General features: G+C 50.0%; 1 protein-coding gene across 2 annotated transcripts in view; it reads right to left on the bottom strand.

Annotated features, from left to right (window-relative positions):
- Positions 1–9,387: 9,387 nt before the first annotated feature.
- SCFD2 (sec1 family domain containing 2) overlaps positions 9,388–24,542 on the bottom strand; it is a 315,517-nt gene continuing 300,362 nt past the window's right edge. For both annotated transcript variants that reach the window (XM_023758303.1, XM_006093976.3), the window contains 2 exons: positions 22,901–23,020; positions 9,388–9,684 (listed from right to left, as the gene is read on the bottom strand). In XM_023758303.1, coding sequence (XP_023614071.1) covers positions 9,592–9,684; positions 22,901–23,020 — 213 coding nt within the window. In that variant the 3' untranslated portion in view covers positions 9,388–9,591. The remainder of the gene's footprint in view (positions 9,685–22,900; positions 23,021–24,542) is intronic.

The following is a 24,542-nucleotide window of genomic DNA, read 5'->3' as shown; positions in this document are numbered from 1 at the left end:
CATCTGACTTGGTCTTTATTGAAACACTCACCTTTTGTCCTTCAAAGAATTACTTAGCCTCTTGGGTATGTTGAGTTAGGCATTATGCCTTCCAAAGGTTATGTCTTTAAAAATATATATATATTTCAGAGAGGAAGGGGAGAGAGAGAGAGAGAGAGAGACATCAATGTTGAGAGAGAGCCATTAATCAGGAGCTATGAGGGCCTCCTGAACACCCCCCACTGGGGATGGAGCCTGCAACCCAGGCATGTGCCCTGACCCGGAATTGAACCGTAGCCTCCTGGTTCATAGGTTGACACTCAACCACTGAGCCACGCCAGCTGGGTCAAGGGTTATGTCTTAAATGTCCCAACCAAAGACATGCATTCAACTGTTATTCCCACTTCACAGATGAGGAAACAGGCTTACAAACAAGTTGCATATCTTGTCAAAGGCCACAACCTATGAGTGTTGTAAGCTGTAATTTGCCGTTTTATAGTCAAGAATAGCATATCTCCTATCCATTTCCGTCATGATCTTCCAGGTAAACCAGACATGTCTGGCTGTATGTTTTATGCTATGAAGACATCTTAGCCAAGCCTTGAAGAAACTAATGCTTCTACCCAAGATTACTGCTTTGCCATACATGCTTGATTTGGCAAACCTCTTTTTTGAGTATGCTGCTTTCAAAAAGTGCAATTTGTTCTCATTGTAGAAGCTTGGAGCCATTCACCTGGGCCGTTCAGGAGCCCCTCATAGCTCCTATCACAAGAGTATGTGCTGAAACTGCCAGGCCACTCATTTGTGTCCGTATGGGCCAGAGAGACCGCTCGTGCAAGCCAAGTGAGCCACCATCTTTATGGGCAAATGATCACACCTTATATTTGAGTAGTGCTTTCACATACCTGATCTCATTCATTCCTCCAGGGAACCCTGTGAGGAGGGTACAGGAGGAAATACTATCTTCCAGATGAGAAAAACAGGCTCTGAGCTTCGAGTGATGTCCTCAAGTTCCCACAGAGGACCTGAATCAACGTCTTCGGACTAAATTGTAAACTTAAAAATAAGGCCTTTTAAATTGAAAGGCAAACAAGTGTTTATTTCAGCTCTTTGGGAATCATTAATGCTTCAATTAGGAGACAAAGGCAATGGGTCTTGACGAAAAAAGGAAAGGGAACAGTTAGTTACAGCAATAGAGGAAGGCATTTCTATTGGTGCAGATAACATAACCTAGTGATGCTAATTCTAAACACTTTTTAATGTTCAGCCCTGTAATCATCCGTCCAGTAGTCATCTTGTTATCTTTGTAAATAGTTCCTTGGGAAACAAGGTTGCTTAGGCCCAGTCCAAAGGTCATTTTGCCCTGTTTTTAACATTCCAAGGTTTGAAGTATAAGACATGCAAGGCAATTCCTTGGGCATGGCAGCTCCAGCTCCATTTTAAAGTGGCTCTGTTCATGTTATTGTTCACAATATTCAGCGTTCTTATTTCTTTATAAGATTTCACATATGAGATGCTGTTGCAAATGCAGGGCCATGGAACCAAGGGGAGCAGCCAAAATGAATAGCTACTGAGGACCTACTATGGTATCGTATCAGACTTTTAAATCTGTTTTCTCCCTGCCTGCTCTTGACAGGGCTTTTGGTGATGCCCCAAACCTTACCTTATATGGAGAGCAATTTTTTTTATACATCAAGCCTAACTAACCTTGGAGAAGGGGGTGTGTGTTGGGGGCAGGGAGGGAAATAGTGCTAACATGAGATTCTATAAACATTTCAACTCAAAGGCAGTGACAAGTACCTCCCACTAGCTTCTGCTTGCTTTATTTCTGTTCATCCTATGTGGCTGTATTAATCATGTTGATGAGAGGTTAATCTTCATATGCTTAGCAATGGTCTTCTACCCAGGCCCTGGAACTAAAAGTAGAGAATTTTCCTGCGGGCTTTATCTTCAAAGGTGCTGAGCAGCGCTGCATTCCGTTTACTCCTGGCAGCGGCTCCGTCCCCTCTCCTCCCCCTGCGCTGTGAGTGTGAAGACCCCGCAGACCCCGGCAGACCCCGGCAGCCCTCTCCTGCCCCCGTGCTGAGTGTGAGCTGCACCCCACTTCCCACTGCGCTGGAACTCAGTTTCTCATACTTCGCCCTAGAGTCTGGCTGGAAGGGGTCTGGGAGCTCTATTCCATTATTCCATCCAGAGGGACAGAGTGCTTTGTTCCAGGAGAGAGAGAGAGAGAGAAAGAGAGAGAGAGAGAGAGAGAGAGAGAGAGAGAGAGCTGGAAACCACCCAAGTCCCAGTCTGCCCACTGTCCCAGGCGGACATGACTATTTATAGTTCTAGAATGTGCCATGTTTCCTCTCTTCTCATGAATTTTAGCTTCATGTTTCATTACCGTGGCTCCTCTCATTATTAGTATCTCTCAATGCCTGTTTGTCTGTTTTAAATTTCTTTTTTCTTACTTTTAAGATTCCTTTAATAGGTCGCCTACTCTAGGCATTTTACAGACATAATTCTTTTTTTAAAAAATATATTTTTATTGATTTCAGAGAGAGGAAGGGAGAGGGAGATAGAAACATCAACCATGAGAGAGAATCATTGATTGGCTGCCTCCTGCACGCCCCCAATTGGGGATCGAGCCCACAACCCAGGCATATGCCCCTGACCGGAACTGAACCCGGGACCCTTCAGTCTGTAGGCGGATACTCTATCCACTGAGCCAAACCAGCTAGGGCCAGACATAATTCGTACAATAGACTATGAGGTGGGTATCATTTCTCCCATTTTACAGAAAGGGCAATTGAGGGCCACAATCCTGTGGCCAGAAAATGGCTGGGGGTGGGTTTAGATGCAGCTTTGCTTCTAGCCGGTGTTCTGCAGCCTCCTGTGGCACACAAGAAACACTCCAAGTGGTATGACTAGTATTTACATGTCCGAATACGATGACCATCAAGCATTGAGGGACACCCTCTCCCGCCTGGGAGGGAAACAGCTGCTTTGCCATGTGGGCAAGGGAAGGCAGGGAGGGATGTATGTGGGCAAGGGAAGGCAGGGAGGGATGTGCGTGGGGATGGGAGGCAGGGGAGTGGAGAAAGGAAAGGAATTAGAATTTATTGAGCACTTACAATGCACCAGCTTATAAATGACCTCCTTTGACCTTTTGAAGAATCTTGTGAGGAAGGTAATACTACCACTTCCATTTTAAAGATGAGGAAACGGAGGCTGGGAGAGATGAAATCACCTGCTTAGGACCACACAGGTAATAACAATGACCGTTTCTACGTACTGAAGACCGGGCGCCAGGCCCTGTGTGCAGTGTTTCTCCACACCAACCGGCACTCCGTCCTCAGTCCCTCCGCAGACGCGGGAAGGGAGGCTCAGAACTCAGTAGCTGGTGCAGCGTGAAATGGGAGACCTGCATGGACTCCCCCAGGCCTGTCTGAGGCCACAGCCTGAACCCAGGCAGTGCCCACAGCGCCCCAGCTCTGCTTCCTCAGCAATGCTGCCCCCCCAACCCCCCCCAGCTCTCCTCTGTCTTCCACACGCTGCCTTCCTGCCCTGGCCCACATGCCCTGGCCTGCTTTTCTCAGTCTCCCTGCTGCCTCTGAGCCTGTGGTCCGCCCTGGCCAAGGCCGCCCGGCTGCCCGGCTGCCACAGCCACATCTGCTGCTGCCATCAGCCGGCTGCTCCCTGGCCTCCAGTCCCAGCTCAGTAATAAAGACGTCTAGGCAGCGGCGGCCCGGCCCACAGCTGTCTGCTTCAGAACCAGATCCTTGTCTGTCCCCCTGTCTGGCTTTCGAGTTTTCTCCCTGCTGCAAATCAAAACCATGCGGAGCCCTCTGCGCGGTGCAGAGCTGGCGAGGCTTCCTGTCCTCCCCTCACCCCGCCCTGATGCGCCCACCCAGCCAGCCCCTAGCCATGGGCCTGTTTACAGGAGCCCTTCATTCTGGTGAAAAATGGGATTTCAACATTCATCTCACATTCCAAGAGGGAGAAACCGATGTGTTTTCCAGACAAATGAACAAGCTTGTGGCAACTCCGTCAAGACAGAAGGGTGGGCGCGGGACTCCTGGGCCGGCCCCTGCACCCTGAGGGAAGGGGGCTGCCCAGGCGGCCAGAAGTCAGGCCCGGGCCCTTGGGGATGGCCCGGAGGACCCACAGGGCTTCCTTTATTATAATAAGTCACCCAGGAACACGGTGTTCTCTGTACTCCAGCGTCTGAAGAGAGAAGTTTCCAGAACGTTCTTCTTGTTCTCCCTCTTCTCACTTGGTGAGAAGAGAACAGGAGTAGGTGTATTACTGATTGTGGCCAGACCCCCGCCAAACTCCCCATCCCCACCCCACCCCGCGCTCCCTTCTCAAATACCCTCCATCATCTGGTTTTGTCTTTTAAAATAGAGAGGGAGTTTCTTCAGTTCCTTGGGCAGGGGCAGCAGACAGCAGTTGGAATCCTGGGTTATTTGTTGCTGCGATTCCGTTCCTGGTAATCAGGCTAAAATAAATAATAGTGGTCGTGGGGAAGCTCAGTGGAATTCTTTGTTATTGGGATGACGTTGTCACGGAGGGGCCTGGGGTAAACAGAGCCATTTCCCTAGGCCCTGGCCCCCAGGGACGACTTGGCTGACGCAGCTCCTGCGCCTCCACTGGGCTGGGCCCCGTGTGTGCTGGGGAGCAGACTCCAGAAGGCGGTCACGAAGGCGGGGGTCCATTGCTGCAGAGTATTTACACCCCTGCCGCTTGTGTTTACAGACCTGCCGGTCCTTTCGGAAAGTTTGCATTTGCCTGTGCTCATTTTGGCCTTGGCCCGTCAGAGGTGAGGCCCCAGAGGAGAAACCAGCACCAGCATGACCACTCAGCCCAGCCTTCACGGCATCTGGGAGGCGCATCTGAATGAGGCGCATTTGGGTGAGGTGCACAGGCTAAGTCAGGGTGTCAGTCTAGAACCCACACGGCTACTTCATGGGTAACATCAGTGATGGAGACATAGGCACGAGCAAGCATCAGACATTTGCTACGATAATGGCAACGCTGGCATGTGCACAGCCAGCTTGCCACGTGCCCTGTTCTAAGTGCTTTACAAACTTAATTCTTTTAATTCTCACAACAACCAACCCGCTGCAGTAGGTCTTATAGTGAGACAGGCCAGTAAGCCAGGACAGGCGGAATAGGCAAACAGACAGATAGTTAAACAGCAGTTTGCAGCCATCTGGTAAATCTTATATTCCCTAAATCAAGGACTTTTATGAGAAAATGGTTTGTACTTCTCCTCCCCAACCAGAGGGTAAGTAGCTTAAATCACCCTACTCAGGGAGACAGAGCAGAAATCCAATTCGTGCCATTTGCCAACTCACCCAAGGACAGAGGAAGTTAAGAGAATAAACCTCATTTTGGTACAGCAGCATAAAGCTGGTGAATATTCTACCAAGATCCTCCCCTAAACACCTTTAAAAACCCTCAAAACGAAGGTCTAGTGCAAGCATGTCAAACTCAAAGGCTAACAGGGCCAAATAAAGGATTTAACATACTTGGTCTAGTGCATGCTTTCCCTCCCAGGAGCACACCCCTGCCTTCTGCCTCACCTCCCCCTCTTGTTCCCCCATGAGACTTGCAACCAGGGCAGCAATGGGCAGCAGCAGGTCCTCCCAGGTGGACCCTCTCTTCTCTGACTTCTTGGTGAGCCAAAGTAGACCAGCCTAGGCTCACTTCCCCAGCCCTTTCTTGCTAAACTGTCCCCAGATTTAATAAATATCCTCTAAATTTCACCTGGACTCCTGTTGTGAAATCTTTCCTGCACCAAGTCAAGACCCCACATACTACCCGCTGGCCCCAGGCAGACCCATTCAGGGCCAGGTCCCCTTTCTGGTAACACTATCATCGTCCAATTTCATAGTCAGCTGAGACGGGCGAAGGGAATTACTGTGTGGAGAGGTGAGATTGGACCCACGCCACGGGGTCAGGCTGCAGGCCCTGCTCCCGGCCTCTGGGCGATGCTGTCTGGGAAGCATATGGGACCAGGTGTTCTTCCTCCATTTTCTCATGTGGATCCAATGGCGCCTCGGGTCTTCTCTGCATTATCCTCCTGCTGAGGCTTATCATTTTGTGAGGCTCTTCCTTGGTGTCCTCAGCAGGAAGTACCCACACTCCTTGGGCTGCGTGCTGGCCGCTGGGTTAGGGATGGCTCCCCTCTCCAGCAGCCTTCTCATGAGGGAGGTACCCTTCATCATCACCTGGATTTTACAGGAGGCACTGAGGCCTGGACAGACCCACAGCATTGTGAGTGGCAGACTGAGACTTAAACCCAGACAAGACTCTGGAGCTCAGTTCTAACCACTGCTCCTTCCCAGGGGCCAAGAGCACACCCACTTCTCCCCCACCCTCCCACCCTCGGGCAGTGAGCACGAGAAGGCTCAGGAGGCTGGGCCAGGGAGCCAGGTGCTGCTGCCTGGGCCCCTCTTCTCCTTTATCTGGTGAAGGCTCTTTGCGGGATTTATACCAAGTTTCCATTATACTCCTGCTTTTTATTTTATTTTATTTTTTTAATCCTCACCCAAGGATATGTTTTTATTGGAGAGGGAGAGAGAGGAGAGAGAGAGAGAGAGAGAGAGAGAGAGAGAGAGAGAGAGAGAGAGAAACATTGATGTGAGAGAAAAATATGTCCAACTGGGGATCGAACCCACAACCTTCTGGTATATAGGACGACACTCCAACTGAGCCAGCCGGCCAGGGCCATTATGTTCCTGCTTTTAACTGAAGAAGCAGTGCTCTGCCCTGTGTCTCCTACTTTCTTATTCAAACCAAACTCTGGTCACCACAAGCTCCTTCCTTCTCACCTTTTGTCCAAAGCCTTCCACTCACTATCTGATGGCCTGCCTCGTGCAGTTCCTGCTGAACCAGCGACCACAGAGATGGGAAAACATGATTCTAAACCAAACGTCTGACATCTCCCTCCACCACTCAGAAACTGCCTGTGGCCACAATTAATAGAGTTCTGAGAGTATTATTGGGACATAGGAACTGCTTAATGATAACATTCACAATCAGGAACTTCCACCTTTTATCTCAGATTAGGAGCTTTTGAATGTTCATGTTTAAAAGAAAAAATTAAGTTGTAAAAATACATCAAAGGCACAAAAGCAATACACAAATACATGTTTTCTGTGAAAAAAATTCAAACAACACAGAAGTATATCGAGGAAAGACCCCCAATGTCGAGGGCAGTTTGATTCATAACAGCTAAAAAGCTGGAAACAACCCAGATGTTCAAGAGTAAATGGATAAACACAATGTCCTGTATCTGTACAGTGGAACACCATCAATCAATGCGAACAAAGAAAGGAGAAAATTACTGATACACAACAGCGTGGATGAACCTTGAAAACATTTTACTGAGCAAAAAAGGCCAGATACAAGACAAACTGTATGATTCCATTTTTATGCAATTCTAGAAAGCAAATCAGTGTTTGCCTGGGGCTGGAGGTAGAAGAGGAAAACTGACTGTAAAAGGGAATCTTAGAGGTGGTGGAAATGCTCTATTTCTTGATTGTGTTGACAGTTACATGGGATACTACACATTTATTAAAATTCATTGATCTGTGCATATCAAATAAGACCATGTTTGTCGTATGCAAATTATACTGGGCAGATTAAAAAAAATATTTTTGTCAAAACAAAAACTCAGACAATAGGATTATGTGATTCGGAGTAGACTGGAATTAAATAAATAGCTATTAAATAGGAATAAATATTTGAATATATGAACAACAACAGAAAAAGCAAGACTCTCCCTTCTTTTAGCTCTCTTATTCTAGCTCTCTTATTCTATACTCCTTCCCAGAGGGAGCCACTGTTAGCAGTTTTCTTTTTGTTGTTGTTGTTATATTTATTTATTTATTTATTTATTTATTTATTTATTTGAGAGAGGAAGAGATAGAAACATCAATGATGAGTGGGAATCATTTATTGGGTGCCTCCTGCACATTGGACGGAGCCCGCAACCCAGGCATGTTCCCTTGACTGGAATCGAACCTGGGACCCTTTGGTCCACAGGCCGACCCTGTATCCACTGAACCAAACCGGCTAGGGCAGCAGTTTGGTTTTTATATTCCTGGAGTTTCCTTTGCAGATAGACATATGGTTTAAAAGCTAACCTTGAGCAGACACTCACACTGGGCCTGGCCATCAGGAGAAGCACCAGCAGCTCATTCGTGAGAGCCGCTGGGCCAGGACGCCTTGGGCTCATTCACCACCGTGGCCGGAGCCAGTATCACGCGATATCTGGGAATGAATGGGATGACTGGTGAATGAAGGATCTGAGACACACCGCAGGCTCCTTCTTAATTTTTTAAATTTTATTTTAGAAAATAGTGACTTCTGCCATTTTCTTATTCAGATTCACACATCTAGAAGCATCTGAGGTCTCCAATATTGAGCATCATTAAAGAACTGGTCCGAGGTGGACAACATACTTGGACAGAAAAAAAAACCCCACAAAAAAGAATGTCTAGTGCCTATAAAACCTGGTTGGATTTCATCTCAGAATGATTTCCCACTTCACAGGTTTTTCATAAAATGACAGGGTTTTGTCGAGAACTAAAACTGAGATGTGTTTTGATTTACATTTTATTTCCTCCACACTAGACACCATGTTTCAGCTTCATCTCTGCATTATAAACACCTTTTAGAGATGCTAGAAATATCCACCAACTACACACCTACAAATGTGTGGGTTCATTTCTGCCAGAATTCTTATATAATTTCACTAGGTGGGTCTAGGCTCTTCTGCTATGGCCAGAAGGAAAATTTAGACTTATAGAAAAGACAGCTTTATATTTCAATAGAAACTAAATCACAAAAGTCTCCGGGGTTGGGGCTCAAATGTGCACTCCCTGGGACCAGATGTCCTTATTGGGGCCTTCCTTAGGGAGGGAACCTTTTCCAGGCACAGTCAGCCATCCAATCAACCTCTCTCCCACTAGGTTCCAGGAGGCGGGTGGCCCCGCCCGCGAGTGTGCAGGCCTGGACAAGGCAGCCCTTTGTCGTGGCGGCCCATTGACAACCAGAGCAGCCCTGGCCCATCCCCCGCCCTGCCTCCCCTTTGCAAAAATGTCTCAGATCAAGACAGAAACAAAGCCTCAGATGCTCTTTGCAATGTTCCCTCCTCAGTAACATAATCCTAAGAGAGAGAAAACACATACACACAAACTTTCCTCACATTTATAATCTAAAGCTTGTCTCACTTCTTTCTGAGCAACTGCAGATCAAAGGGCTTGTCATCCATCTACCAACACTCACAACGGGCACTTATTTAAAATGACTGAACGTGCAGGTGGAATCAGGAAGATCACACGTAGAGGATTAAGAATACGTGGGAATTATTTCGAATCAGGCCAGCCGAAAGACAGTCTGACGCCTTTAGAAGAATGAAAATAATTTTTTAAAAAGAGAATCACAGGAATCCAAGCAAACGACTTCACTGGGGGGTTCTCAAGACCTTTGGACAGAATTCAGCCATATGGACCCCTGGTACCAGGGACACCGGCTTTGGGGGCTTATCTGGAACGGCGGCAGCTGATGGACTGGTATTTCCATCTCGGGAGGTCGCATCCTCTCAGGAGATGCTCAGAGGCCAAGGTCTGGGTGCAGCCGGTCAGTGGCAAATAGCAGCTCAGGCATGGTGAGTGGCTTCAGGAGGCGCGTGGACAGCACAATCACCTAACAGGAGGGCAAACACCACAGGCAATTAGGGAAGACAAACTCAGGTGATTATGATGAGAAAGAAAATGCAACACATTTCTTTGGGGGGGAGGCAGGAGTGGGTACAGTGGAGAATAGGCAGAAGGTGGCAGCTGGAATACCTCCGAGTGCTGGTGTCCTGGGTGGAAGGATGGCCCGTGGGTCAGCATGGCTGTGCCTACTGAACCTTTAACCAGCAGCACCGAGAATGGCCGAGCTCAGCCCCTCCTTGCTGCCGAACTGAACCTGATCATACCGTCACTTTGCGATCCAATAATTTGACCTTGATGTAGAGGGTTCTCCTTCCTTCAGGAGCATGAGAAGGTACACCCAGAGGTAAATGCTGTTGTGGGTGATGATGATGATGATTGTATTGACTTCCTAGTACCCCAAACCGGGCGGCTTAACGAACAGAAATTCACTGTCTCATCGTTCAGGAGGCCAGAAGTCCGAGCTCAAGGTGCTGGCATAATTGGTATGAGGTGGACAACATGGTTGGACAGAAAAGACAAAAACAAAAAGGAATGTCTAGTGCAGTGATGGCGAACCTATGACACGGGTGTCAGAGGTGACACACGAACTCATTTTTTTGGCTGATTTTTCTTTGTTAAATGGCATTTAAATATATAAAATAAATATCAAAAATATAAATCTTTGTTTTACTATGATTGCAAATATAAAAAAATTTCTATATGTGACACAGCACCAGAGTTAAGTTAGGGTTTTTCAAAATGCTGACACGCCGAGCTCAAAAGGTTCGCCATCACTAGTAGTGCCTATAAAACCTGGTGTGATGACGTCTCAGAATGAGTTCCCACTTCACAGTTCCTCCCAAGGTCCTGAGGGAGACTGCCCCGTGCTCCCTTCCCAATTAGCTTCCTCGTGTCTTCACATCGCCTTCCCCTCTGTGTGTCTCTGCGTCCAGTTCCCCCTTTCTATTAGGACACAGCCATGGAGTCACCCTAATCACCTCATCCCCATTTAATAATCTACAAAGACCCATTTCCAAACAAGGTCACCTTCACGGTACTAGGGGTTCGGACTTAAACACCTTTTGGGAAGGGGATACAATTCAACCCGTAACGATGATGGTGATGATGATGTCAGCAAATAGTTGTCAGTCCCCATGATGTGCCAGCACTAAGGACGGTCTAATTTAATGGACATTTAACCTTCATAACAACCCTAAAAATAGGCACATACATTATTCTTATTGTGCAGGAAAGGAAAATAAAGTTCAGAAAGGTTAAGGAACTTGCCCGAAGACACACAGAGAGTAGTGAAGCCAGGGCTCCAGCCCAGGCAGGCTGGCTCCAGCATCCAAGTGTCCGCCTGGTCATTTCTCCAAGGTCAGCGCTCTGGGCAAGGCTGCGTCACTCCCCTGGTCCACATGGACCTTCGGGTCTCTCTGGCCTGTCACTGTGAAGGGGACCCTCCCTGCTTCCCTCACCGGGGCCTGTCCTCTGGGGCAGATCTGCCTCTGCAGCATGGGCGAGTGTGGTCCCAGGGCTGGGCTAGGCCGTGATGTGCTTGGTAAGAGTTGGTGAGGTCTTGCTCAGGCAGGCACTGAACGTTCACGGGGTGAGAAGGTGACCATGGGAAATGGGGAAGGAGGTTCTAGAACCAGAATTCCACAGCCCAGCACCTGAGCAAAGACAACTGCAAGGCCGGTAGCAGGACCGAGCTCTGCCTGGCCACACTGCCAGGTTGTGCCTCTGGGAGAGAGCAGGTGGACATCGCACACTCACTGTCTCCCCTCCTGCCCCTAACTGTCCCAGGTGCAACCAAACCTATGAATTAACCAACTCCCACTTCCCAGCTTACTGGTCAATACCAGGGTCTACATACCCCATTGGGGAGGAAAAGCAGATGGGGATGAAGGCAAGGTTGGAGAGGAAGAAGCACTTCATAATTTTCTTGTTTAGTTAAAAGAAAAACAAAAAACGAGGGCTATTAAAATTTTTTCTTTCTAAAATAAAAATTAGAAGCAGCTATTTCACTTTTCTTTGAAAGGGAGTAAATTTCAGCTCAGTTATGCTTTTGTCAGAAAAGAATGCACTAGAATCTGTGCTCACTTTTCCCTGAACAGCACATGATGGGAGCTTGAGGGCAGGAGTGGGTCTGAGCAGCGACCACCCACAGGCAGTGTAGACACCACAGGAAAACGTGGCTCTGGGGTCTCTACTCACTCCTCAGGGTCCTCAGGTTAAGAATGGGGGCCCCTCAGCAGACCCCGCGCAGCGCGTGCTGACTGGCTATGCCCTGGGAAAGCCACTTCTCTGGAGCCTGGCCTCTCCGAAGGCAAACAACAGCCCCGAGCCCGCAGCGTGTGCAAAGCTCACATAAGGTCAAGTGTGCAGAGCAGGGAGGCGCTCAGCAGTCCTGAGCTGCCACTTCGTTGTGTTTTGTGAGTGGGTCATAGGCCTCCTTCTGAATCGTAGGAAAGCTGAGAACTCTAGAAAAATATGCATGCTCACACACACAATCCTGAACACGGTTTCAGGTGAGGTTCAGGGACAACTAAGTTTCAAGTTAAGAAACACTTCTAGAACCACAGGAAGGCTGGCTGAGTGGAAATTCTACAACTAGAAGGAAAGAGAAAAGCACTGAGACTCAGAGGAGGTGCGGAAGTAAAGTGCAGAGGTACGGAGGCGCACGCCGAAAGGGGTGGCGGCTGAGGACGCGGTTGTCTTTTTCAATCGGGAGGGAGTCTCAAGCTCCCGACTGCTCTGAACTCCAGTTCTGGGTGAGTCTCTGGGGACCCAGACTCATATGGGGAGAAACTGGACTGTCTGGCATCAGGCAGAACTCGAGGGCGGCTTTCTCTCAGAGGTGCTTGCAGTGATTACCGGGGCACTGAGACGCGGGGCCTCTTAGGGTAGGACTGGGGAGCAGCCATAGCTGCTTGCTCCGCCCTGTTGATCCCCTGAGACCCTGCCCCACCCAAGCTGTGCACAGAGGCTTTGCATATGAAAGGCCTGGCCCTTTGCAACCTGAAAATTACTTAACAAACTGCAGCTGAATCAGAGAAACCCAGAACTTCCAAAAGAAGGCCCAAGGCCCCACAGCAGCTTGCATTGCTTCACTGCTGGGCCTCATCTGGGCACCTCCAAACCCCAAACAAAGAAGAGGAATCTCTCCATAGCTCCTGCTGGGTAGCCTCAGGCAGAGGCTAAATTAGCACCTCCTTAGAGACCCAAGAGCCAGTGTACCCAGTGGTGAGAGTGGGACCATCCAGATTACAACTCCTCAGATCCATAGAGGACACACTCAGGGGGCAGACTCAGTGAGCACCAAAGCCCCACTGAAGCAAGTCTTGCCCCAGAAGGGTGTCTCCAGCTCAGAAGTTCTCCCACTGCAGACACAGCTGATTCTCACAGCCAATTGGCCTGGAGGTCAATTCCTCCCAGTGATACCTACAACAATCAAGGCTTAACTACAACAAGACTGTGCACCAAGCCCACAAAGGGGTGCACCAAGAGTGTCCACCTCAGGTAACTGGGGAGGCTGAGCCACTGGGCCCTATAGGACACCTAACACAGAAAGCCACTCTATCAACACAGGGAAGCATAAAAAATGCAGAGACAAAGAAACAAGTCACAAATGACAGAAATGGAGGAAAGCAAATTACTGGATATAGAGTTCAAAACCACACTTTTAAGGTTTTTCAAGAATTTTCTAGAAACCACCAATAAATTTAGTGAGACCCTCAAGAAAACTAGTGAGACCGCCGATGAATTTGGTGAGACCCTCAAGAAATCTAGTGAGACCCTCAAGGTTGTGAAAAAGGACCAACTAAAAATTAAGCATACACTGACTGAAATAAAGGATATTATGCAGAGTTCCAGCAGCAGACTAGAGGATCACAAGAATCAAGTCAAGGATTTGAAATACGAAGAGGCAAAGATCACCCAACCGGAAAAACAAAAAGAAAAAAGAATCCAAAAATGTGAGGATAGTGTAGGGAGCCTCTGGGACAACTTCAAGCGTACAAACATCCGAATTGTGGGGGTGCCAGAGGAAGAGAGAGAGCAAGATATTGAAGGCCTATTTGAAGAAATAATGACAGAAAACTTCCCCTACCTGGTGAAAGAAATAGACTTACAAGTCCAGGAAGTGCAGAGAACCCCAAACAAAAGGAATCCAAAGAGGACCACACCAAGACAAATCATAATTAAAATGCCAAGAGCAAGGGACAGGGAGAGAATCTTGGAAGCAGCAAGAGAAAAACAATCAGTTACCTACAGGGGAGTGCCCATATGACTGTCAGCTGATTTCTCAACAGAAACTATGCAGGCCAGAAGGGAGTGGCAGGAAATATTAAAAGTGATGAGTAGCAAGAACCTACAACCTAGATTACTTTACCCAGCAAAGCTATCATTCAGAACTGAAGGTCAGATGGGGAGCTTCACAGATAAGAAAAAGCTAAAGGAGTTCATCACCACCAAACCAGTATTGTATGAAATGCTGAAAGGTATCCTTTAAGAAGAGGAAGAAGAAGAAAAAGGCGATTTTATTATGTAAAATAGAAAACAGCGTTTTAAAACCTCCGTTCCTCAGACCAGTTAATTGCAAATTTATCTTTAAAAAGTGAAGGAACTGAGTGGGGGAAGTTTCATAAAGAAAGGAGCCCAGCACCTGCACACAAATTCCTCCTCACGTCCCCGCTGAGTCCCAAAAGGCAACGGCCTTGGTCAGCACCAGGGAACCCCGGGAAGAGCAGTGACTGGAAGCTAAAGCATCTGAGGAGCAGTTTTCAAAACACCAAGTCCTGCGGAGTTAGAGATGCAAGGTAAACACCTTGATCTTCTCCCAGAAACCGGAAGGACCAAGCCTTAAGAATAAGGATTATCTCCCATGACTAAGGCGTATGCCCTAGGAACAGGGCTAAATCAAACAGACCCACCTCCACAAGGTCTAAAACAAAGCTTTCACTGTTTCCAGGAAGTTATCAGCTAGAAGAAAATATAATTGTACTCAGAGAAGGACAACAGAATCCAGCGTCTACAATGTATCCAGCATCTAAAATGTATCCAGCGTCTACCATGTATCCAGCGTCGACAATGTATCCTGCCGGAAGCTGGTCCATCCTTGCTGCTTGACACAGTCGCTGCAGGGAAGAAACATCTGCACAGCATATGTTTCAAGGGACCTGGGGTATATGGCATACTGTTCTTAATATGTTTGCTCCCCTTCTTAGCGCTATGTGTTTTAACCAAAGTCACTTCTCTGAGAAAGGTTGTTTCCCCAGGTGGGGATTTTCCCCTGGAGTTAGGGAGGGAACAAAACCCCTGAACTAAGTGCCAGGTGGGTAGTTAATCACTTTAACTATGAACATAATCTTTACTTAAGATAATCTCCTTCAGTTACTTCCTTGTAGCTTAACAGAACAATCCAGTAACCTTGTAATAGAATGGATAGGACTAAAATCAACTGGTATAAATACATATGTAACAGGAGAAATAAAGACAGAACCTGGCTACAGAACCTGGCTAGGCTGCTGATCAACTGAACACTGCCTCCGTGTCATTCCTTCTTCGCCAACTCCGCCCACACCTTTGGGAACCCCTGGACCAGCTGGGGTTGGACCCCAACAGTATCCAGCGTCTACAATGTATCCCAGCATCTACAATGTATCCCAGCGTCTACAGTGTACCCAGCGTCTACAATGTACCCAGAGTCGACAGTGTATCCAGCATCGACAGTGTATCCAGCGTCCACAGTGTACCCAGTGTCTACAATGTATCCAGCATCCAGTGTCGACAGTGTATCCAGTGATGACAGTGTATCCAGTGTCTACAGTGTACCCAGCGACGACAGTGTATCCAGCGTCGACAGTGTACCCAGCGTCTACAATGTATCCAGCATCCAGTGTCGACAGTGTATCCAGCGTCGACAGTGTATCCAGCGACGACAGTGTACCCAGCGTCGACAGTGTACCCAGCGACGACAGTGTACCCAGCGTCGACAGTGTACCCAGTGTCTACAATGTATCCAGCATCCAGCATCAACAGTGTATCCAGCGTCGACAGTGTACCCAGTGTCTACAGTGTATCCAGCATCCAGCGTCAACAGTGTATCCAGCGTCGACAATGTACCCAGTGTCGACAATGTACCCAGTGTCTACAGTGTATCCAGCATCCAGTGTCGACAGTGTATCCAGTGTCTACAGTGTACCCAGTGTCGACAGTGTATCCAGTGACGACAGTGTACCCAGTGTCTACAGTGTACCCAGTGTCGACAGTGTATCCAGTGACGACAGTGTATCCAGTGTCTACAGTGTACCTAGTGTCTACAATGTATCCAGGGCCTACAATGTATCAGTAAAATATCCAAAACACCACAGCAAACAGCTGGTATGTGAAGAGGGAGAACAGTCGGTATAAGTAGACACAGAGATAACCCAGACATTTGAATTAGCAAACAAGGACTTAAGGTTACTCTTATACCCATGACAAAAATAACCTGTAGGAAAAGAGAGCTGTAATGGTGGCAGACACAGGAAATTTCTGGGTGGTACTAGTATATATAAAGGAGAACACAGGAGAGAGATGGAAACCTGAGGGAGGAGGGTGAAAAAGTGCCTTAAGAGATACATCAGCCCAAAGCAACTTGTGGTTCCTGTTGGGATCCTTATTGAAATAAAGCAACAACAAAATAAGGTTCCTGTTGGGATCCTTATTGAAATAAAGCAACAACAAAAAGAAACACTTCTGCCCGGTGACTTCCAGTCCCCACCTCCCTGCCGGCCTCCCGGGGCCTCAGAGCCAGTGCCCCGAGGGCAGGCCCTCCCTGGTGGAGGCGAGGCAGCAACGCTGGAGCGAGTCTCTCAGGATGCTTGCTGGAAGGACCGAGGGACTTGGAGAGAGAAGGCTACCGACTCCGTGGACGTTGACCCCTCGGAGCAGCAGTGACTGAGCCGAGGGAAGCCACCACCTTGGGCTGTGTGCTGGCTTCCAGCCACACTGACAGGGACTCGGGTCTGTCCCCTCCATGGAGCTGAACCAAAGGCCAGGCCCCGCCCCCTCTCCCCCCACACACACAGGCAGGTAGTTACATAGCGTGTGGGCTGGACCAGCGCGCGTCTAGGGCCTGCCCCATGGAGGCTGAGGAGACACAGGAGGAAACGCGCAGCATGGGGGGTAAGCTGGGGGTCTCGGAGGAGGGAGAAAGCCGCTGAGACCAAGGCTCTTGCCGCAGAGCTAGTGGCTAAGAGCTCAGGCTTAGGAGCGTCCGTGCTGAGTGGGCCCCGCCGGCCACTTGCCAGACAGATGACTCTGGAGAAGTCACTGTATGACTCTGAGACTCAACGTCCTCGTCTGTAAAGTGGGAATAGTGATATATCCATGTCACATGATTGTATGAGGATGGAATGTGAACATGTATGTAAAATATTTAGCCCGTTGACAGGCTCTAGAGGGGCTTAAAATGGTAGGTGCTGTTGCCCTCCTCACCCTCACCACCACCTCACTCTCCCACCCTCTATTTGGCCCATGGGCGTCACCGGGGCTGAGGTGGTGGTGGTGGTGGGGGGACACAGCCATGCTCCCGAGTGCAAATCTGATTCTGTTGCTCAGCGGCTTAAAATCCTTAGGCCTCCTCCCTGCCTTTGATAAGCCCAGCCCTCTCAGAGAGCATTTCAGGAGCTGAGACTCTGATGGGGGCTCAGCACTCCGCGCCCAGCCCCTTCCCACCAACCCCCTCACCCTCAGCTCTGTATTCTCCCCCTCCTCAACTATTTCGGCCTCACCACAGGAACTCTGGAGATGCTTCTCTATCTGCAACATGAGTTCCCTCATTCTTTGCCTGAAGACTTGCCAGTCTGCTCAGGCATCACCACCTCCAGGAAGCCTTTCCAGCTTCCTGCCCTTGAGGACTGACTGTGTTCCCACGGCCGTCGGCATGACCCTGCCTTCCCTGTTTCCTTAACTGGTTCTTTTCATTGATGCTTAGCACAGGGCTTGACACATATCAGGTCCTTGTAATGAGTCAGTGAATGACTGAAGGAATGAACAACTCCTGTGACACAGGTACATATATGATCCTTAATTTGCAGGTAAGGAAAATAAAGTACAAAAAGGTTAAGACACAATTTCACCAACGAGCCAAAGTTATTATTATAAACTGTGACTGTGTCCATGACTGTGTCCTAATAAAAGACAACGAAGGAGGCAGTGAGTTTAGCAGCGGTTGGCTAAACTAGGAAGTTTCTCTAGTAAAAGACCGCTCAGACAGTGCTGGGTAAATTTGTTTCAAATCAATTCAACTAAACGCCTATTTGTCTAGAATTCCCATTTTGAAGAACAAGCAGGATTGCACTGCTAACATTTCATTTACAGCAGAACAGTTGCTGGGCCTTAAGCATTTTCATATCTTAGGCATCTTTTGGTCTTCAGATTGCTTTTCAGCATTTTCAGAGGTTTTTGTTTGTTTCTTTTTTTTTTTTTAGTCCATTTAACTAATGGCAGTTCTGCATGACTTGGCTAAAATAGCCCTCAAAATTCTAAAAAATGAAGCAAATGGGAAAAAAAAAATAGGCACTCAAAAATGAACAGGAAAAAGCTTAAGAGAGCCTGAACCGAGCCTGTGAGGTAGTAAGCGTACATTTTATGAACACAGTAATCAAATGTGCGATATTAGGCAAATTGAGTGCGAGAGAACTCCCTTCAGAGAACCGGCTTTTCCCAGGCACCGAGGGCACTGGGGGAAACTGCCCTCCGTGAGGTGGGGGCTCCCTGAGGGCCTTTGCCGGGGGCTCCAGAAAGGCCAGGCTCCAGCGGGAAGAGGGACGCTTCCGCCTTGGTCCTCAGCCTGCCCTGGGCTCCGGGGAGCAGGCCAGCGCTGGGAGAGAACCCCCTTCCCTCCATATCCCACTTCTGCGGGCCAGCACTATAATTTGCAGGTGCCAGCTGCTTCCAGTTCTATTTCTGCAGAACAGCGGAAGCAGGCAGTGCAGGACGTAGAGCCCACCACCCTCTCATTTCTCTCGTTGTGAGTGGAAAGGAGCAGGGGATACCATTTTTTTCTCCATTTCCTTTTAAACTTGGGAGACTCTTCCCAGGAAAAGTACCCCGCAGAAGCAAAGGCACCGGCATTCGTATTCACCCAGGTGATTGAATGGTTTGGGGCACATCTCATATTCAAGGCCCTGCACATATTCACACACTCACACGCCTGCGCTAAACATAAAAGATTTGTCCATTAAAGCAGTGGGACAGTGGATTAATTACACTCCAGAAACTCAGTGTGAACTGTCCGACCGGCTGGCACGTCAGAGGCGAGTGGGCTGTGCTCACCTCCCGGAGAACGGGAGTGGGAGGCTGCAGGCCATCTCCTCACCTTTGTCCCTTCTGATGTTTTTTGTTTTGTTTTCAGTCATTTGACTCCTCTCCTTGGGCTTCCCATCAACCTCAGAATAGCCAGGAGCCAGGCTTTCGAGCCAGGATTCAGGTGTCCTTGAATCCCTAAAGCTGTGCAAAACTGGGTGTGCATGAGCATATGTCTGGGCCCAGTTTTTTAAAAATTACACTCTCACCAAATATTTAGCCCAGGGATGTAGAACCACACGAAAGTGGAGGCGGGCTACATGCACGTGCCTATGAAAAGCAGTGGGCGGAAGGGTCGAGCTGCCCATATGGTCTTTCTACTTCCTGAGCTGGCCTGTCCCTGTATTTCCTGGGAGGGTCCCTCCCTGTTATTTTCCTCCCACAATCCCAGGCTTCTGCTGGCTTCGGGCCACCACCCAGCTATGGAGTTCAGCCCACAGAGCTGTCTGGGCTTGGAGGCCCAACCTGGCAGCGAGTGAGCCAGACAGAGGCCGCACCAGGCACACGCGCTCCAGCGAGGAAGCCGCAGAGCCGACCTCGTGGCGTGGCTGTGGCTGTGCACTGGGGCGGGGGCTGTGCGCTGGGGCGGGGGCTGCCTCTTCCCCCCATCCCTTCTTTCTGGTAGTCAGGAGAGTGGCCTTCTCCAACTGCCCACTTCCCCTCATCAGCACGTCACCAGCCACCCAGGCGGAGAGTGGAGGAAGCTCTCCCACTTGAGAGGGCGGTCTCAGTCCCATGGGAGTGGCGGGTGCGGCTGTGGTCTCCGGACTCCACTGTTCCAAGCGATCGTGTCACTTTTGTGAAAGAGAATTCATTTCTGGATGTGCCTTTTCCTGGATTCTATTGGTTTCCTTGGAAGAGCTGACCCCTGAAAGCCTTTCTGACTTCAGCTCACAGCCTTCTCCATGAGGAGCCTGTGCCGTCTGAAGGAACCCCCTCGGTCATTCCCCCCTCAGCACTGGGTGCTCTCGGTACACGAATCTGTGGCGGGAGCTTCCGTGTGTAATGCCCGTCACTCGCTATTAGCGGGTGAGTTCCTGGGGAGCAGGAACATGTCTGGCCTGGTCACCGTTCCATCTTCACCACAAAGACCAGAGGCTGGCACAGAATGTGACTACTCAGCTGGTCCAATGTAACAGGTGTGACGGTGCGTCCTGGACTTGGGAGACACCCCATAGAGCAGACCTGGGTGAGTAGCACTGACACAGAAGACAGGGGTTTTAGCTGTCCAGCTCTGTGTGAACACACACGCTGGTGTACCTCCAGAAAAGTCGCTTTTATCTACGCTGCAGTAATACAGCAAAGTTTCTAGTGTTCAACACCTGACATCCAACGAACAATCATGACACTCAGCGCCAGACCCTCTTTGAGGAGCTGGGAATAAAACCATGAGAAGTGCAGAGTCCTAAGGCTGGAGGGGAGCATGTGGGAGAAGGGAGGTCAGAAAAGAAGGCCCGAAGGGGGGCCTTGCAGGCCATGGCGGGGAGAGGGGCAGGGGCCACCTGCCTCTGCACTGATCAGGCCGCCCCAGGACAGGGCTCTCAGGTCCGGCTGAGTGTGAGGGAGACACTGGGGCCAGGAGAGCCACACACAGTAAGGGTGCTCTGACCCTCATCACGGGCTGGGCAGGGGGCCTGCAGAAACCGAGGATGCTCGGTTTGGACATGAGCAGGCGGGGGAGGACCTGGAAGAGGGATGCGCCTGACTTGCCTGTGGATTCTGGGCAGCCCGAGAGCTAGACCCTGCACTGGCGAGTGAGAGCTCTGGGGAGGCCGATTTGGATGTGTCTAGAGGAAGCAGAACAGTCATAACAAGGAAGCCCGTGAGATGCAAGGAGGCCGCCTGCCGTGGGAGGGACAGAGCCTCGTCACTGGGATGTTCCTGCGGATTGAGGAGGCCAGACGTTAAAGACAGAGGGTATTAGACACGCATACTGTCACTGTACTTCGCCGGCCGAGTCCGAGTCACCTTCTTGGCGGCCAGGCGTGTCTTTGAGAGCCTGTGGGTGCACAGACTCGGTGTGGCTCACAGGCACTCCCAGGCTGGGAGTCCAGGCAGAGGCCGGCTCCATGTGTGCGAGCCTGTGTGCAGCTGGGCCGCAAGGCCTGGCTCTGCCCGCCCAGCAGCAGGGAGCTGCTCACGCCCTGGTCGGGCAGAGTCAGCGGCGGGGCCAGCGCAGTTGTGAGTCCATCCAGCGCCGAGAAAGGGAGAGCTGCCTCCACAGGTGGCACCCAGCAAGCATCCAGGGAACCGCCTCCTCTCAACCACCTGGAGAGGAGGGCGGACGATAAAGAACTCGCAGGAGTCTTCCTTCGGCTGTTAACTCTTCGGGGAGCTTCGCACACAGGACAAGTGGCAGCGAGGCTGCTCCTGAGGCCCAACGTTCTTCGAGAGCTCGCTGTGCAGATGACTGGGCCCAGGGTCAGAGGCAGCAAAGCCACTGCAGACCCGGTTGCCGTTGTCAACCTCAGGCCACTCGGCTCTGACACGCCTGCACTTTATCCCTTTAGAGAGGGATTAGCATGCCTGTCAGGCTGTTACAATGCATGGCCTCTCTGAAGAGCTAGGAATTTGGTTCTCAATCATTAGGGGCAGCAAGAAGTGTGCTTTCTGATGAAAATAAAAGTCGTGCTGAAAAGGCAATCGCTCACTAAGCAGATTCTCAACCCTGCTGCTGACAGAGAGGGTGTTAAATGAGGCAGAACCTACCACGGTATCAGAAATGTCACCAGCTATGACCATGACAGTGATAGTAACAGCAGAAATGGTCACAGCCGATGACTGGCCACTCCTCTGCTCAGGAACCTGCTGTGGCTCCCAGATACCCAGTCCCCTTTCTCAGCTGGGTATCTGGAGATCAAGAGGGACCACGTCTTCTCTGCCTCACCAGGTGGCCCGTGCCAACACCACCAATCCGGTCCTCCTGCAGCCAATCAGACGACAGGGCCTATGGGGCTCCAGCCACCTGCTCAGGCCTGGGAGGCCACAGCCTGTGTCCTCAGCCTCGTGGTTGATAATAACTGTAGCCACCACTCACTGAGGTTGATGTCCCAGGCACTCCCCACTTATCTGATTTAAGATTCACGGCCACCTCATTTTCCTAACGGAGAAAACCGAGGGCCTCTCCTGGATCACCTGGCTAGTGAAAGGCAGAGGTTAGGTCAGCGGTTCTCAACCTGTGGGTCACGACCCCTTCGGCGGTCGAAGAACCCTTTCACAGGGGTCTCCTAAGACCATCCTGCATATCAGATATTTACATGACGATTCATAACAGTAGCAACATTACAGTTATGAAGTAGCAATGAAAATAATTTTATGGTTGGGTCACAACATGAGGAACTGTATTTAAAGGGCCAGAAGGTTGAGAACCACTGGGTTAGATCCAAACTCAGGCCTGTAAAACCAAGCTGTCTGTGTTCTTAACCACCCGGCCACTTAATTGGAGAGTAAGATGGGACCCGACAGGAGGCTACACTCATTGTTGTCTTGACAATGCACCTTCCCCAACTCCTCCAGCCGGGTCCTCAGACTGCCACAGAGGCAGGCGGTCCTGGGAGTTACCCTCAGTTCTCTCGGCCCAGAAAGCAGTGAAAGCTCTGGAATAATTCAGCGCTGATGGACTCTGGAGAACACATGCAGGAATTGGGAATAGAAACAACAGCGTGCCGGCCCTTGGAGCCCAGAGGCAGGAGAAGGCCCCCACAGGGAGGCTGGCTGGCCTGGCGCAGGCAGAGGAGGAGGACGTGGGAAGGAGCAGGTTGGGGAGAAGCGGGGATGACGATGGGAGCCTGGGAAGTCTGATGAAGGGCCCGCGCCCCCCCTGCCTCTCCTGCCCCAGGACTCATAACAACGAGGACTCGGACTGGTACCTGGGTTCCTGGCTTCAGGGTCGGCACAAGGTCTTTGATCATTTTGGCTTCAGAGACTGTGACGCCACCCACCACGAAGAGGATCAGGAGAGGGTGGTCGCTGGGATGAGGCCGGCTCACCTGCAAAACAAACATCCTCTGTTAGCGATCGGAGGCGTGAGAGGCGTATGAACCCATGGACCAGTAAATGCACACGTCTCCTTATGACACCCCTCCAAATATTTTATTGAAAGAAAATTTCAAGGAGTGGGGGCTATTACATAAGAAGAGAAGACGGAGGGGCACTTATTCCTTCCTTATCGGTCTCCCGCTCTCAGCATAAACGCGCCCCTTCTTTGTTACACAGCTCTGTTTACTTCCTAGGAAGCACCTGCCACAGTCTGGGGTTCACCTGTTTGTGGCCGTCTCCTCTAGTAGAACATAAACTCACAGGACAGGGACCTTGCCTGCCATTCCCCGTTGAATTTCCAGCTTAGTGCAATTTCTGGTACACAGTAGGTGCTCAATAAATATCTATGGAATTGATGAGTAGTCACAGCCCTAAGTAGGTGTTGGTGAAAGATGTGAAAAGATGAAAGAGTCTGCCATCCACCCTTGAGGAGTTACTCTACACCAAGCACGTCAAACTCGCAGCCCGCGGGCTGCATGCCTCGTTTATTTGGCCTGTGTTAGCCTTTGAGTTTGACATGCTTGCTCTGCATGGACCACTCCACCAGGGGCTGCGGAGAATTCCTCCTGGTGCCTTCCAGTTTCACCCATGAGCCAAAGTGTTATTATAAACTAAAACACGAGTGACTCCCAGCAACCCCTCAGGAAATGCAAAATGCACAGCACATTGACTTAGTGACTAACTGGAGGGACAGCACGTTTGAGCCCCATCTGGAAGCCAGAGTTGGTGGGTTGAGGAGTGGCAGGAGGAGGGGAGGGGGTGTGAGCTGAGTTTCGGAGGCAAGCAGTCACCAGCTGGGTGGAGCAGGCCGGAGGCCCAGCCAGAACGCGGGGAGCAGGGCATCACGACAGGAAGGATGCTGCCGACTGCTCAGGTGGCCACTGAAGCCAGAGGGGGAGAAACAGGCTTCGGCTCCAGAGGTGGAGAGTGTATTCACTAATTCACACTTGCCAATGCATAAGCCCCACTGGGGCCATTGGACAGTCCCCAGGAGTAGTGGGGCAGGGCAGGCTGACAGGGAGCCCTTTCTCTTATCCCTGCTCCAGCTCCTTTCTCTGTTGGGTTCTTCTGGCTACCTTCCCTGAATATACCCACTTTTCAACATCTTATTTTAAAAACACAAAGAGAATATGCTAAGTGCTTTCCATTATATAAGCTACTCCTTGGCTTCTGGAGAGGAAATTCAGAATGGGACGGAAGGAAGCAAGGAAGGAAGGATGGAAGGAAGGAAGGAAGGAAGGAAGGAAGGAGAGCTGTATCTCTAAATGTTGATGTTTCTTGGGGTCCACCTTTGGCACCTTGCTCTTTTCACTTGATATGTCATCCCTGAAGGACTTCATCTACTCCTAAGCGCTTCAACAATCTTTTATGTATTTCCCAAATCTCTGTCTTTATCGCAAACATCTCTATTGAGTTCCTGGACGCCTCCAGGATCCCTCATCTCAACAGGTCTCACATGTGATGCACCGTCTC

Source organism: Myotis lucifugus, unplaced genomic scaffold (genome assembly GCF_000147115.1).
Source record: "Myotis lucifugus unplaced genomic scaffold, Myoluc2.0 scaffold_127, whole genome shotgun sequence".
NCBI classification, from domain to species: Eukaryota; Metazoa; Chordata; class Mammalia; order Chiroptera; family Vespertilionidae; genus Myotis; species Myotis lucifugus.
Note: the sequence above shows the minus strand (reverse complement) of the source record. Positions and strands in the feature narration are given on the sequence as shown.